This window comes from Caenorhabditis elegans, chromosome V (genome assembly GCF_000002985.6).
Source record: "Caenorhabditis elegans chromosome V".
NCBI lineage: Eukaryota > Metazoa > Nematoda > Chromadorea > Rhabditida > Rhabditidae > Caenorhabditis > Caenorhabditis elegans.
In genome coordinates this window covers 17,155,631-17,169,437 of record NC_003283.11, presented here as the reverse complement: position 1 = coordinate 17,169,437, position 13,807 = coordinate 17,155,631, and the positions used below count along the sequence as shown (strand labels likewise).

Genomic DNA, 13,807 nt, shown 5'->3' with positions numbered 1-13,807 from the left:
AAAATGTTTTCGAAAATTTTAAAAAAATTAAGTAATACGATGTGCCAAATTTATTGTTTTTTTGTTTTGCGTGTCTGCGACAATCCATGATTTACAATCGTAATACATATAATTAAATTGACGGTAACAAATTTATTTTTGTAAGAAAATTCAGTAGTTCACGTGCTCAATGTATATACACTGCCAACTTGCGGTTGAACAATTGCATCGTAGAAACTAAAAATGGTTCTCAAAAAGTATTTCAAGTTAAATGATGTAAATGTAACTGTTAAGTCCCGTTTGTTACACCCCAAATAGGACATCATTATCATTAAAGGAATCGTGAACACCTCAATGTTTATTTGCAAAGTTTCAGCTATTGATAAAGTGACACCATTTGTCAGTGCAATAGCTTATGCAGGAGAGTTACCTAAAATGTTTATGGATTTATTTTTCGATTTCACAGTTGACCGACTAACCGATTTGAAAATCAACACTACCATTGTCTGCCAGAATATGTATCTTTGTGGTTGATTTTGTTCTGCCGATGCTAAATGAAAAAGCTTTCGAACACTTATCATTATCGGAAGATAAAGCAATGAAGACAGTATAATAAGAATTTCCATGGAATAATGCATAGCCTGAAAAATATGGCATCTTACTGTTGATATTTAATATAAAGTTCAACTCTCCACCACCGGATAATTTTTTTTCGAATTTTTTCCTCTCCAAAAAAAGGAAAAAGAAAAAAATCTTATTTTTATATAACAATATAAAGATTTGTACGTTCAAGAAAAATTGTTAAGAAAGTTTTTAGATAAATGACTTTTTACGGTTTTTTCTTCCATACTTTGTCGTTGTTTTTCTTCTGGTTTAAAAACAAAAATCCAAACTTATTGGCTATCTTACATATCTTACATAAATTATCACTGTTACTTTTGGATCAGAAGAAGGTAGCCAAAAAATAACCACATCCTTGATTGCACAGAAAACATGCACAGAATAAATTTGATTCGTTGATTAACATAGTTTCGTACTGATGTGATAAGCTTTTCGGTGGATGGGCAAAAGTAAAGGAGAAATCGTTCAATTGCAAGAGCAACAATCAACCAATAGAAAACTTGAATGCTCAGGCAAAGTGTGTAGTGGGCCGTGAACATCAAATAACCAAATACTGTCATATTGCTAAAAGAAATAAAACGATTAGTTTCAGACATCAACACCTTACCCCTCTTTCAAGTTCCCATGATCAACGAAAATGGCCATCGCTGCGTAAAAAATGTAAAGTAGCACAGTGATAATCACCATTTTATAAAAATCATTGGTAATCGGGAAAATGATCATCTGAAAACAAAAAAAAAGTAGTGCGAAGATATCGATATGAGTTCAAACTACTTTTTCGTCTCTTCGTCGATTAACTTTGTTCACATATACATAAAATGGAAGAAATACAAAATAGGCAACAGTTAAAAAGTATACAACATATTCAGATTTCGCCAAAAAGATTGCATAACTCTCCGACTCAGGAAATACATATGTTTTGTTTGAGTGAGGATTGTGTTCGCTTAATGCTTTTATTTTAACACTGGCAACAAATAAAGGCGAAACTGTTTGAGTAGAATTCATGTGAAAAATGCTCTCAAAATGTGTCAAAACGGCTATATTCTTGACTGAAAGCTTTTGCGTGCGCAGCTCGACAGGTGAAATTTTCTTAATTCTAAATGGCTTTGTGTATGTCATTTTTAGCGTGTTATCGACATTTTCCTTTGGAGGTAACCTCGCCAAAAGTGACATACACAAAGACATTTAAAACAAAGAAAATTTCACCTATCGAGCTGCTCACTCAAAATCTTTCGGTCAAGAATATAGTCGTTTTGCCACATTTTGAGAGCATTTTTGACATGAATTCTACTATAAGAACGCCAATTTTCTTAGTCTCCAGTCTTAGATTAAAAGCATGGAACCATCATAACCATAACGCAAGCAAGCCATATGTACATACCGAGTCGGATATTTATACAGTTATTTTATCTAAATCTGAATATGTTGCAAACTTTTTAATTGTTGCCTATTTTGTATTTCTTCCATTTTATGTATATGTGAACAAAGTCAATCGACGAAGAGATGAAAAGGTAGTTTGAACGCTTATCGATAGCCATGCACTATTTTTTTTCGTTTTCAGATGATTATTTTTCCGATTACCAATCATTTTTATAAAATGGTAATGATCAGTGTGATATTTCTCATTTTTTACACAGCGTTGTCTACTCTCGTTGAGCATGGGAACTTGAAAGAGGGGTACGGTGTTGATGTCTGAAACTAGTGGTTTTATTTTTTCAGCAATATTTTAGCAATAATTGGTTTTATGATACTCACGGTTTTTTACACAATTTGTATGAGCATTCAAGTTTTCCAATTATTTATAGTTGCTCTTGCCATTGAACGATTTCTCCTTTACTTCTGTCCATCCACCGAAAAACTGATCACATTAGTACAAAACTATGTTCATCAACGAATCAAATGTATTTATATTTCCTGTGCAATCAAGGATTTGGTCATATTTATTCTGCCCTATTCTTCTGATCCAGAAGTGAAAATGATAACTTATGTAAGAAAATTTGCCCATAAGTACGAATTTTTGTTTTCAAACCAGAAAAAGAAACAACGACAAAGTATGGAAGAAAAAATGACCGTAAAAAGTAATTTATCTAAAAATTTTCTTAACATTTTTTTTCTGCAACGTATACATTCAAGCACTCCAAACAATTGGCTTTTTCATAGCTGGTTTTGTTTAGCTACGCCGTGCCAAAGTTGTCTAAATGTTCTCCTTTTCTCAACCATTTTTTAATTCCAATTTTTTAAAAAATTAAATTGAAAACAAATTTTTAAAATCAAAAACAAAGCCGTAAAACGGAACTAAATTATTTTAATATCAAAAGTAAGATGCCATATTTTTCAGGCTATGCATTATTCCATGGAAATTCTTATTATACTGTCTTCATTGCTTTATCTTCCGATAATGATAAGTGTTCGAAAGCTGTCTCATTTAGCATCGGCAGAACAAAATCATCCTCAAAGATACATCTTTTGGCAGACAATGGTAGTGTTGATTTTCAAATCGGTTAGTTATCGGTCAACTGTGAAATCAAAAGATAAATCCATGAACATTTCAGTTAACTCTCCCAGCATCAGCTATTGCACTGACAAATGACGGAACTTTGACAGAAACTCAAAATGCGCAAATGAACATTGAGATTTTCACGATTCCATTGATAATTATGTTGTCCTATTTGGGGTGTAACAAACGGAACTTAACAGTTACATTTACATCATTTAACTTGAAATACTTTTTGAGAACCATTTTTAGTTTTGACGATGCAGTTGTTCAACCTCAAACTTTAGTTGGCAGTGTATATGCAGTAAGCTCTTGAATGTTTGATTTGTTCACAAAAATAAATTGGTAACCCTATTTCAGTTGAATTATGTTTATTACAATTGTAAGTCATGGAATATAAAACAGACACACAAAAAACAGAACCCAACAAAACAGAACCCATCTTTCTTCATTCTAAGTTAAATAAACTAAAATTCAAAAATTCAACAGAGGAGAATAGATATTTTCCGGCAAATTGTCGTTTTAAAATTTTCAGGAATTGCCGAACACTTGCGGCAAATTTTTAATTTTGCGAATTTTTAGACTTCGAAATTAAACTCATCCTTTACATTTTTTTAATTTTAGCGTACAGTTGGATTCCTTTGCTGGCTTTGATGCAACTTTGATCATCAGTCGCATAGTCGTAAAGTCAATAGGTTTTATTTTCATCTCTATTTTGCCACTTTCTTGCCTGCGTCACAAAAACGTTATTTCAACCTTTAACCAATTCACCTGCACGCCAACATATTCCAGTATCTTTTTTCAACTTTAGTTTAAAATCGTATTGATATTGTTATGCATTTAAGTCTCGCTGATTACTACGCAACTAATTACACAAAATGCAATCTCACTTTTAGTTTTCTTGCTTCTTGGAAAGGAGTCGTTTATCCAACGCACACTTTCCAATTAATTGCATTATCATTACAACTTCTATCATTTTATGTTATTCTAACAAAAACCCCGGCATCAATGAAAAGTGTGAAATGGCCGTTGTTCATCAATCATTTGTGTTGCATTTGGTTTGATTTCAGTATATGTACTTTATCGACACTCTACATCATCTATCCCGTACTTGGTGTTATAAGTCTTGGCTTACTGAACTCACTCGGAGTGCCTGCAATCGTGCAGCTTTGTTTAGTAGCGGCAAGTGCGATTCGTGAGTTTTGCAACATTATTAATAACTTCGCTCGTTTCCAATCACTAGTGATATCACAATCAGTCATACGGGTATAAATATGTATCAAAAGTGGTTAAAGATGGACTACACCCTGTGGGGGAATTGCTTTAAAACACGCCTATGGGGTCACAATGACCGAATAACATGATTAAAAAATTTTAAAAAATTTTCTAGATTTTATATGATTTTTTGAAAGTTGAAAAAATCTCAGTTTTCCCCTAATTCGAATTTGAATTTCCGCCAATTGAACTCGTTCGTTGGAGCGCGCTTGCATTATTTTTATTAATTTTTTTATTTGTTTCCATTATTTCACTAATTTTCTTCATTTTTTGGGGGTTTTTAATTGGAAAATAAAAGAAATAAACAAGAAAAATGCAAAAAGTTAATAAAAAAGTTACTGAAAATGCCTAAAACTATGAATAATACTAATTTCAGGCTTGTCATCGTCGGATCGCATAATTTCAGAGTTTTAGGCATTTTCAGTAACTTTTTTATTAACTTTTTGCATTTTTCTTGTTTATTTCTTTTGTTTTCCGATTAAAAACCCCCAAAAAATGAAGAAAATCAGTGAAATAATGGAAACAAATAAAAAAATTAATAAAAATAATGCAAGCGCGCTCCAACAAACGAGTTCAATTGGCGGAAATTCAAATTGGAACTAGGGGAAAACTGAGATTTTTTCAACTTTCAAAAAATCATTTAAAATCTAGAACATTTTTTAAATTTTTTTATCATGGTATTCGGTCATTGTGGCCCCTTGGGCGTGTTTTAAAGCAATTTCCCCACATGGTGTAGTCCACCTTTAACAATTCGGTGCAATGAAAATTAGAAATGCTCTACCAACTTGAACGAAAGAAATTGTTTCATTAAATGTATAAAAATATGCTCTAATGTGATAATTTGCTCATCCTCCTGATCTGTGAAGCCCCATTTCGAAAAATCTAAATTTAAACTGATATAATTTTTGACCAATGTCTGTCACCAACAGAGGAGGTTGTATTTAAAGTTTCCATGGGAAGCAGGTGGAAATCAGGCCTTACCGGACTCTTGTCTCTTTCCTGCAATTTAGTGTGAAATCAAAGGTGTTACGTACTGAAGACGAAAAAGGAGGAAAAGGCGAGTAGTTTATTACATTACTTAACTAATGAATATAAACATAAGTTAGTTTGTGAGTTCACGTTGTACGATCTTCTTAGCCACGTCGTGGGACAATACTAGTTATTCCAATAAGGTGAGGCGCAAAGAGGGCACACCACACCCGTCCTACTCCCGCAAGCCCGTGCACCCGCACGGTCACACTCTGTGAACTGCAGCTGAAGCTGCGCAGTGCCTCGCGTCACTATAGTTGTGTGCAACAGAGAAGGGCGTTGATGTGAGGGCGAGAGGAGCGCCCTCGTAAAAGGCCTAGCCAATACACGTTGATATCCAACAAAAAGCATGTCGTAAACATTATTAGTACTACTTTGCTGTATCCAATCATTTCCAGTGGCTGCATCATCATACATATTTCTTTTTGAAAGCCGAAGCAATTATCTCATGCAAAATATATTTCGAATGAAGAAAACACGGACGAGAGTATTATACCATTTGATTGTGTTTCTGATCAATGCAAGTGGTTTGATTATGGTGTTGAAACTGCCGACAGATCAAACAACAGCAGTACTGGACTCGTTGAACATTTACCCATGCCCAACAAGAGAATTTTTCGAGTTTCCAGTTTTAATAATGTCTACTGATGAGCACATCTTGCGCTGGTTAACCTGGTTTTTTTTGCCGCTGTTCGTTTTGAACGGTGGTGCAAACGCAACATTTCACATTGTCACGACAATTTATTATTTGTATGTTGTGCCGCCAAGCACAATTTCACGAGAAACTCAGCAAAATCAGAAGGCATTTCTCAAAGCAATTACATTTCAATTAGCTGTTCCGTTTCTTCTCGCAGATACACCTGTTTTTATTATCACTGTAATCTATTCAACGGGGTATTACACTCAAAAATCTATGAATCTTGTTATTGACATTTTGGCTCTTCATGGAATTGGCGAAGGTATTGCGATCATCACTGTACACAAGCATTATAGAAACGCAGTAAAACATATTATTAGTCAATGTGTGGGAAAATGTATTTTTGATACTTTTATCCGATACAAATTGTAATTTTTTCAGTGATCAAACGTGATACTTCTGTTCGCGATACCCGCGTTGGATCAAATAATTATTTACAATGAACGTAGTACATTTGAAGATTTTCATGACTCTTCTTCGACAGACCATTAGTGATTCATTTATAACAAACTATTAATTTTTCTATACGTTCAGTTTATTTATTTTGTGAATAACTACTCTAGAACTAAAATTGCTAAATGGTTTGGAGAAAACTGTGTTTTGGTCAGTGCATGTTCAACATTGATAAATGCGTTTTTGAAATCGGTCAATACATGTTCCAGCTCGGTCAAAAACCGCAGTTTTTGATGCACTGAAGTAAATGTTGACAAAATTCGAAATAGGCGAAAAGCTTAACTTGTTATTATACTGATTGTGAGCATAATTTGATAAAGAATAACACGCTTCTCACGTTAAAAATGCAAAAAAATTATTTAAGATGAGGGCATGTAATACACAAGTACCAAACACAGGCAAAAATGTACTACGCCACCAAGTTCATGGGAACAGAAGATGCTTTCACTCGTGTAAAAACTATCCTTTTCCGCATTTCATAGTACAAAATGTGAAGATAATCGTCGGTTCCAGGATATTTGAAATACCAAATGCTCGGCTGATTTGTTCTCGGATTAATTGGTCTCCGGAATGGTAATCCCAGATATTCTGTTTCATAGATGCTTTCGTCTATATCGCTTGTTTCGAAGGACGCCTTGAACTTCTCAAAGTTGTTCGAGAGAAGGAATTCCTATAAATTTGTATTTTGATATATCATATTAAGTTTAAATTGGCAACTTACAGCTTTCAGACACAAAATGCCTTCGGTTGTCATTCTGGTCAGCTTCACATCAGCTTCGGAGAAGTGACCCAAATGTTTCATGCCAGTGGTGTTTATAACGTGTTCTATTTCTAGCATCCTCGCATTCTTCCATTGCTCCAACTCACAGATTTCATTGATTTCTAATGGTTCAATCCAGTCACACGGGACTTTAGTCTCTTTTTGGACTGGTATTTGAATCGATATACTTCTCAAAACACGTGTATCCAAATACGGCAATACATGCATAACTGTATTTTGATTGCATGCTTGCATGTTCAGTTCTTTGACTTGAATTTTATGGCCGATAGATTTGAGATTATCCCCAAAATATTTGATGAAAACATCAACTCTCTGTACGTAACTCTCCTGCTTGATAAGATCAGATTCACACTCAAAATTCCATCTATATTTTTGCAGAAGTTTGCGAAACTCGTTTCGATGCTTGTTCTCGGTCTCTTGGCATAGCTCACAGTGACGAATTTTCTCTTCCAATTCAAGAAACTCGGTGTAAGTTGGAATCATCGGATCAAATTCAAAATAATGCCATGTGTCACCAAACAAGGGAAGTGTTAACTTCAGATTTTCAATAGGAGACCTTTGATTAACTAAATTGCGCCGTAGGTCATTTGAAAAGTTGGCTCTCCTTTCAAACCATTCACAGAGTTCTTTTCTTGTCCATCTTTTGGTTAGTACAGGGCTTGCATTGGGTTCTGCATCGGCATCAAACCTAGTCGCATTGGCAAAGTAATAAAATTCGTATATGGGATGCAAATTGTCTCTCAAACTCAGAAGATCGCCATTCTCACAAAGCATATTGTACCATTCATTGTGTGCAGTTTGGTAACTATGCTTGTTGTGCTTCGACTCATCCAACACTTCAATTATGAGAAAATCGATAGATCTCATTTGAATTACAAGAACTTCTATTTTCAGATCTGGTTTTATTCGGTCTATACAATTAAGAACACCCCACGAGACTCGGCGCAAAGCTAATCTGAAATTAAATGAAAATTTTTGGTCAATTCGATCCGTTGAAATCTCACATAGTGGTTAGTCCAACATGTTGCAATATATTTCTTAAGATTAAATCGGTCATCAACACTTGTAAGCCACTTCCGATTTTATCGTCGTTGTTATACTCGTTGCTCTGAAAATTTTTTAAAACTGAATACAGAACGAATAAAATATATTACAATGCTTTAAAATAACTCACTAATCTAAAGCATTTCATTTGCTGAATCACGATTTCTGTGTCATAGATATCACATTCTACGCCATCAAAAAGGCTGCGGCAAGTTAAATCATTAAATTTGTCGAGTGGAGGACCAAATAATTCATTTAATCCTTCTTCATCAATATTAAAACCTTGTGAATTGTATAAAACCACAACGCACTCATTTTCAAAGCTGATTGCCGTCTGAAAATGTGTTTATAGGCGAGTATTGGATAGGGACGGCAAGAGGTTGACGTGGGGTGTTTTCAGAAGTAATTTAGAAAGATTTGGTTTCTGAGATCTTAATTTATGAAATAAACATCACAAACCTTTTTTATTGCACGTAGATCGTCTATTGATATATTATCAACTTTAAACCTTACACATAATGACTTGATAAGCTTCATTTGCTCAAACTCCAATATATCCCGGAATGTAATGGCGGGGGTTTCATATCTATCATAAATAAACTCAAATTCAATATTGAGTGCTCGAGAGTTAAAGCACACATGAAGCTCACGAACTTGATTTATATTATCGACAGCCAAGCTGACAAGTTTTGAGTTAATTTTTTTGAACATAGATCCTATCCGATCGTAAACTTTTTGCAGCCGCATCAGGCCTTCTTCTTCCTCTTCATCTTCACAAATGCAAAACTTGACAGAGAACTTGTCTAATTGTTCAGATTCACTGTTCAGCAACGTTTCCAAATCATCACACAACACATCAATACAACCTCTGTCTTTTATTTTGATTGGTTGTCGTGGTTCATAAGTTATCCAAGTATCATCTGTCTTGCCGTGATAGAAAACTTTGAATAATTGTTCTTCGGATGTGTTGTATCTGGAAAAATACGGCTATGTGACATTTTTTGAATATTCAACTGTCAATATAAATTTAAATTTCTAATGATAAAAAAGTTAAATAATATTTTAACTATTAAAAAAAATTACTCACGGATTATAATCACCGAGCATCAATGAAGGATGCTCGCCGTTCAGTTTTACAATAATCTGTGATATAGGTAATGTTGATCTAATGAGTTTTTCTGCATGTGACATCTGTAAACCGAACATTGCTAAAAATTGAGTTTCTAAATGCATGTGAAAAATTATCAGAGTTTGAATTTTCTGGTAGAAACAAAAAAAATTGTTAAATAATCTTGACTTTTAGTACTACAAACATGGCGTATCAATAACTAAATACTGATAACGACATGGTATGATCATATCAAACTCATAAAATTTTTATCTTACGAATCTTTATAAATACAACACCGTTGAAAAAAATTATTCAGTTAACAGTCAGTGTGTTTCAAGTGTCCATATTTACATAAAATTGTGCAGCCTTCCCAGTTTATTAATTAACGCCGGTATAGAATTTGACAAACTTTTAGCCACTGGTGACATTTCTCATCCAGTGAGAAATCCATTGACCCACTTTCTACTCCACTTCTCCACTATCATCTGATGTCTCCGTTATCAACTGATATCTCCACTTCACCGCATTCCCTATCTCTGCTCCTCTACCCGTCTCTTCCTTGTTACACTCCCTCTCTTCCTTTTCCCAGTACATTTCATTATGTCGTCTTTGCTGGGTCTTTGTGTGAGACCCTCCCAAAATAATGATTTTTGCTAGATTTATCGAATTTTTACGAATTTTTCCTGTAAGAAAATGTATCTGGTGAGTTGAATAGTGACATTTGAAAATGAATTGCGCTCATGTTTTTGCAGAAGCTCAAATAACACATTTGAAAAATGAAATTGGCGATTCTGCATCGATTTCCGTGCGTTTTAAAAGAATTTTTCGCAATAAATGCAGAATAATAAGGAATGTGGAGATTTTGTATTGACTTCCGAGCGTTTGGATCTGAAATATGTGTAAGTTGGAATCCCTGCCACAACTACAAGATCTTACTTGAGAAAATTTTCAGAAAAGTTTTAACAAACGAATTCATAGAATATTTTGTACACATTTTCGCTATTGACAAGACTTTTCTAACTTTGAACCTTGAAAATAAAGAAAGAAACCGACAATTGGCGGGTTCTATTTTGATTTTGAATTTTGTCCGCAAGATGTCGGCCGCTCAAACTTTAATTTTTAATTTCCTGTTTTTCAGAATTCCTCGTACGATAACATGGAGGGCCCCAACAACCTGAGTATTCTGGATCTTGGCGGTAATATCAAAAAGGACTGACCTCCTCAAATAATTCTAACATCATTTCTTCCGTATAATAAAGAGTATTTGATAAAGTTAGAGTTTGATTATTTACAGAACAAAAGCTAAATTTTTACGGGAAACCTCTAATACGGCGTTAGGTGGAGGTTTTTGGGAGCTTTCTCTATCAAAGATAAAATATCTAGCTATATAAAAGCCGACATCTTGCAGTTCTACTTTTGAACCCACAAGATGTCGGCTACTTTCAAAAAATTTATGTTTTTATGTAAAATTTATGTCGCAAATTGTCGGCCGCTTTAGTTTTCATAAGATTTAAGTTAGTGAATTATTGAGAGATTCTCAAAATTAATTATCGGAACTGACAATTTCTAATGCGATTTGTAAGTTGTTGGGAAACTACCACAGTTGTCAAAGAGAACAAATCGTTAAAGTCTGATCATTCATCCTATAAATGTTTTAAAATTGATTTCAAGAGTATTTACACATATTTGAAGTTCTTGTTTCTCAGGTGAGAAGTCATGGATCTTTTAGTTGAGGCAGGGCGGGAACACAAAACTTTCAGAAAGCTGCCCAGCTACCATTAACTTATTTTGAAAAGTTCAGAGCAGTTACATAAAAGTTTACAAATAAACAAATAAAGTAATCGTCTGCGTTAACAAACACTTGTGGCGAACGCGGAGAACCAAGAATAATTCTCCTTGTCGCCACTTTGTTACTTAAATTTATTTCCATTGATTTACACAATTATATCCATTAATTATCGTCTTCTTCTTCGTTTTCACACACCAACGGACTTGGAACGTTTGAACCGCCGCCAACTACAGTACTCCACCTGCACATCAGACCCCCCACGTCGTGCTCGCCTGCACATCTAACCGCCATCGACGCACGCCGCCCGGGAGAATTCTTGAGTGTGGTCCTAAATTCCGTCGCCGTTTAGTCGTTCTTTTTTATTGCTCCGTCCCCTTTATTTTGGCCCGTTTCTGTGTGATTTGTGTGCTGGTTGACTAACCAGCACACGGAGATAAACGATTATTTAGCACATACCTGTACTGTTGTTATTTGGGAATTACGGGTTTTGGGTGGGCCGTTTTTAGGAGCTATCGCTCCGCAAAATGGTGCATCGAACCAAATCAAACTGTTTTTCCCTTTTATCAACTTAAAAATATATCGTTTATCTCAAAAAAGAATCCAAAGACCTTTCCGGATGACGTTCCGGCGAGGCAATTCACTGAAAAATTGTATTGGGCGGCACAAAGCCACGCAAGACAATATTCAAGTCGACTGAATGATAAAATTCATTTGGAACACACTCACGGAACCACAGATTGTTGAAAACCCCAAAACGGGCCGGGGTTCTCTTCAAAAAATCAAAATTTTCGTTAAAATAACAATTTTATTGAAAAAATCGATACATTTCGCTTGAATATTGCCGTGAAATTCCGTCAATTCCTTTTAAACTTTAAAAATAGTTAATATCAACAATATTTCTATTTCCAGAATGTCCGGAGATCCAATCGATCAAGCATGGTCAGATTTCGAGAAGGAAACTGACAAAGAAGCGGAAACTGTGGAAGAAGTCGGAGACGAAGGAGAAATTTCGCCGTTAAAGACTCAGGAGAACGATGAGCTCATCGAGGAGGACGATGATGACGATATCATCATCACGAAAGTGACTGGAGAAAAAGCTGATAAAGGCAATTTGGAGGGACTATTGGCTCAGATTGCTCAGCAAAACTCGTCGTCGAAGGACATCGTGCAGCTCTGCAACGAGCTCAGTGAGTGAAAATCAATAAAATTATTAGTTATCAAATTTTGCTCCAAAAATGAGAAATAATTTCGCGAAATTCATCAAAAACTGATAGAAATAGATTTTATCAAATAATTATCGAATTTCGATTTAATAAAATTATATTATTTCCAGAGAAGCTGCCATCGGCGCCATTCGGAGTCCCGTTATTGGATAGTGGCTCAGCCACTGCTGGAACTCAACTGGTCATGTTTGGATCTCTGGTGAAACTCCTTGAGAGCTCAAAGCAAACGACCAGCGACAACAATACTGCCGTCGGTCTAATAAAATCGATCAACGGATCACTCAAGTCGATTGTGGACGGAGAGAAAGCAGCGAACAATGCTTGGCGAGAGTCTACTATTGTGATGCTGAAAAAAGAGTTGAGAAAGCTGGAATTGGCTCGGCTCGAGGATAAGGAGACCCAGAAGGACAATTGGTCCCGCTTCCACGAGTGGGCTGGCAAATTGAAGAAGAACGATGACGTGGATACTGGGAAAACTGGTTCAACTTCGGATGTTCCAGGACTGTTGAAGCGTGGAAGCTCTGAAACTGTCGACGCAGCCAAATTCGGATCGAAAAGCGCTGGAAAGACTCCTAAAGAGAAGATCTTAGCTGCTCAAGCAGCCAACGAGGCAAAGAAGAAGGTAAATAATTCTGAAAAAAGTAAAATACTTATAAAAACAGAAATTAATTCCAGAAGCCAGTGATCTTCAAATGTGTTCTATGCGTGAAGGATGCACACGAGACGGAGGAATGCACACACTACCCGACCAAGGAGAGCCGCATCGCACGCATGGAAGCAATGAACCTCTGCCAGAAATGCGTGAAATATCACGGAGGAAGTTGCCACTCGAAGGTCCAGCTCAACTGCTCCATTTGTCGCGGAGCCCATCAAACATTCTTGTGCAACATCTTCGAAGAAGATAGATGAGAGAATCCTAAGGAAATCTGTTCAAAAACAGATCATTTAAATCCCGTGAAACAATTATCTGATTCCTCTTGCTACCCGTTAATTAATTGTTATTGTTTAAAATTGGGTTATCCATTTAATAATTACCCGTTGTTGTTGCCAAAAATAAAAATTCTGAGAGAACAAGAACAGTTTTGGTCTTCTTAATATTCAGAGTACATCCAAAGAGTTGAAATCGTCGTCGTGAATCTGAAAGTCTGGGAGAAACAGTCGGTCGCATCAGGCGAACAAGGTTTTCTAGAGAAAAATTCCGTTTGAATCAAAGCCGAGAGATTCGAGAATGTAGAAGAGACGTAGAAAGAGAATGTGCGCCCCACCGCAAAATTGAGGAGAGAGCACACAAAATTGAGAGACGCAGAGAAT

The 13,807-nt window shown here is 35.5% G+C and overlaps 4 protein-coding genes, 2 non-coding genes and 1 pseudogene across 8 annotated transcripts; 4 read left to right on the top strand and 3 right to left on the bottom strand.

The window, feature by feature from the left end:
- Positions 1-158: 158 nt before the first annotated feature.
- srz-65 lies at positions 159-1,605 on the bottom strand (annotated as a pseudogene). The gene is made up of 5 exons: positions 1,375-1,605; positions 1,208-1,323; positions 1,005-1,164; positions 459-620; positions 159-409 (listed from the first exon to the last, which is right to left on the bottom strand). Coding segments are annotated over exons 1-5 (920 nt in total).
- Positions 1,606-1,880: 275 nt separating this feature from the next.
- Positions 1,881-3,410, top strand: srz-66 (Serpentine Receptor, class Z; the record flags this gene model as incomplete). 2 transcript variants are annotated; one of them, NR_002399.1, is made up of 5 exons in its annotated part: positions 1,881-2,111; positions 2,162-2,277; positions 2,331-2,587; positions 2,939-3,100; positions 3,153-3,410. NR_002399.1 is itself a non-coding variant. In NM_001356779.1 (5 exons), the coding sequence occupies 5 exons, from the start codon at positions 1,881-1,883 to the stop codon at positions 3,408-3,410; spliced, it is 1,035 nt and encodes a 344-aa protein (NP_001343582.1). The 2 variants fall into 2 exon arrangements, 1 of the variants encoding a protein (NP_001343582.1); NM_001356779.1 differs by having other exon boundaries at positions 2,320-2,587.
- A 518-nt stretch (positions 3,411-3,928) lies between these two features.
- Positions 3,929-6,538, top strand: srh-102 (Serpentine Receptor, class H; the record flags this gene model as incomplete). Its single annotated transcript, NM_074940.2, has 3 exons — positions 3,929-4,289; positions 5,797-6,432; positions 6,477-6,538. 3 exons carry the CDS (start codon positions 3,929-3,931, stop codon positions 6,536-6,538), a joined length of 1,059 nt encoding a protein of 352 aa, NP_507341.2.
- A 284-nt stretch (positions 6,539-6,822) lies between these two features.
- F40D4.12 (DUF38 domain-containing protein) lies at positions 6,823-9,564 on the bottom strand (the record flags this gene model as incomplete). The annotated part of the gene is made up of 6 exons (NM_074939.4): positions 6,823-7,218; positions 7,270-8,284; positions 8,334-8,437; positions 8,504-8,707; positions 8,833-9,346; positions 9,461-9,564. 6 exons carry the CDS (start codon positions 9,562-9,564, stop codon positions 6,958-6,960), a joined length of 2,202 nt encoding a protein of 733 aa, NP_507340.1. The 3' UTR covers positions 6,823-6,957.
- A 522-nt stretch (positions 9,565-10,086) lies between these two features.
- F40D4.16 lies at positions 10,087-10,754 on the top strand. Its single transcript, NR_070107.1, has 3 exons — positions 10,087-10,186; positions 10,237-10,383; positions 10,623-10,754. It is a non-coding gene; the product is annotated as an Unclassified non-coding RNA F40D4.16 (non-coding RNA).
- A 1,429-nt stretch (positions 10,755-12,183) lies between these two features.
- Positions 12,184-13,564, top strand: F40D4.13 (Eukaryotic translation initiation factor 3 30 kDa subunit; the record flags this gene model as incomplete). The annotated part of the gene is made up of 3 exons (NM_001269806.2): positions 12,184-12,460; positions 12,607-13,118; positions 13,172-13,564. The coding sequence occupies 3 exons, from the start codon at positions 12,184-12,186 to the stop codon at positions 13,403-13,405; spliced, it is 1,023 nt and encodes a 340-aa protein (NP_001256735.1). The 3' UTR covers positions 13,406-13,564.
- Positions 13,392-13,412, bottom strand: 21ur-12557. Its single transcript, NR_070106.1, has one exon.
- Positions 13,565-13,807: the final 243 nt, after the last annotated feature.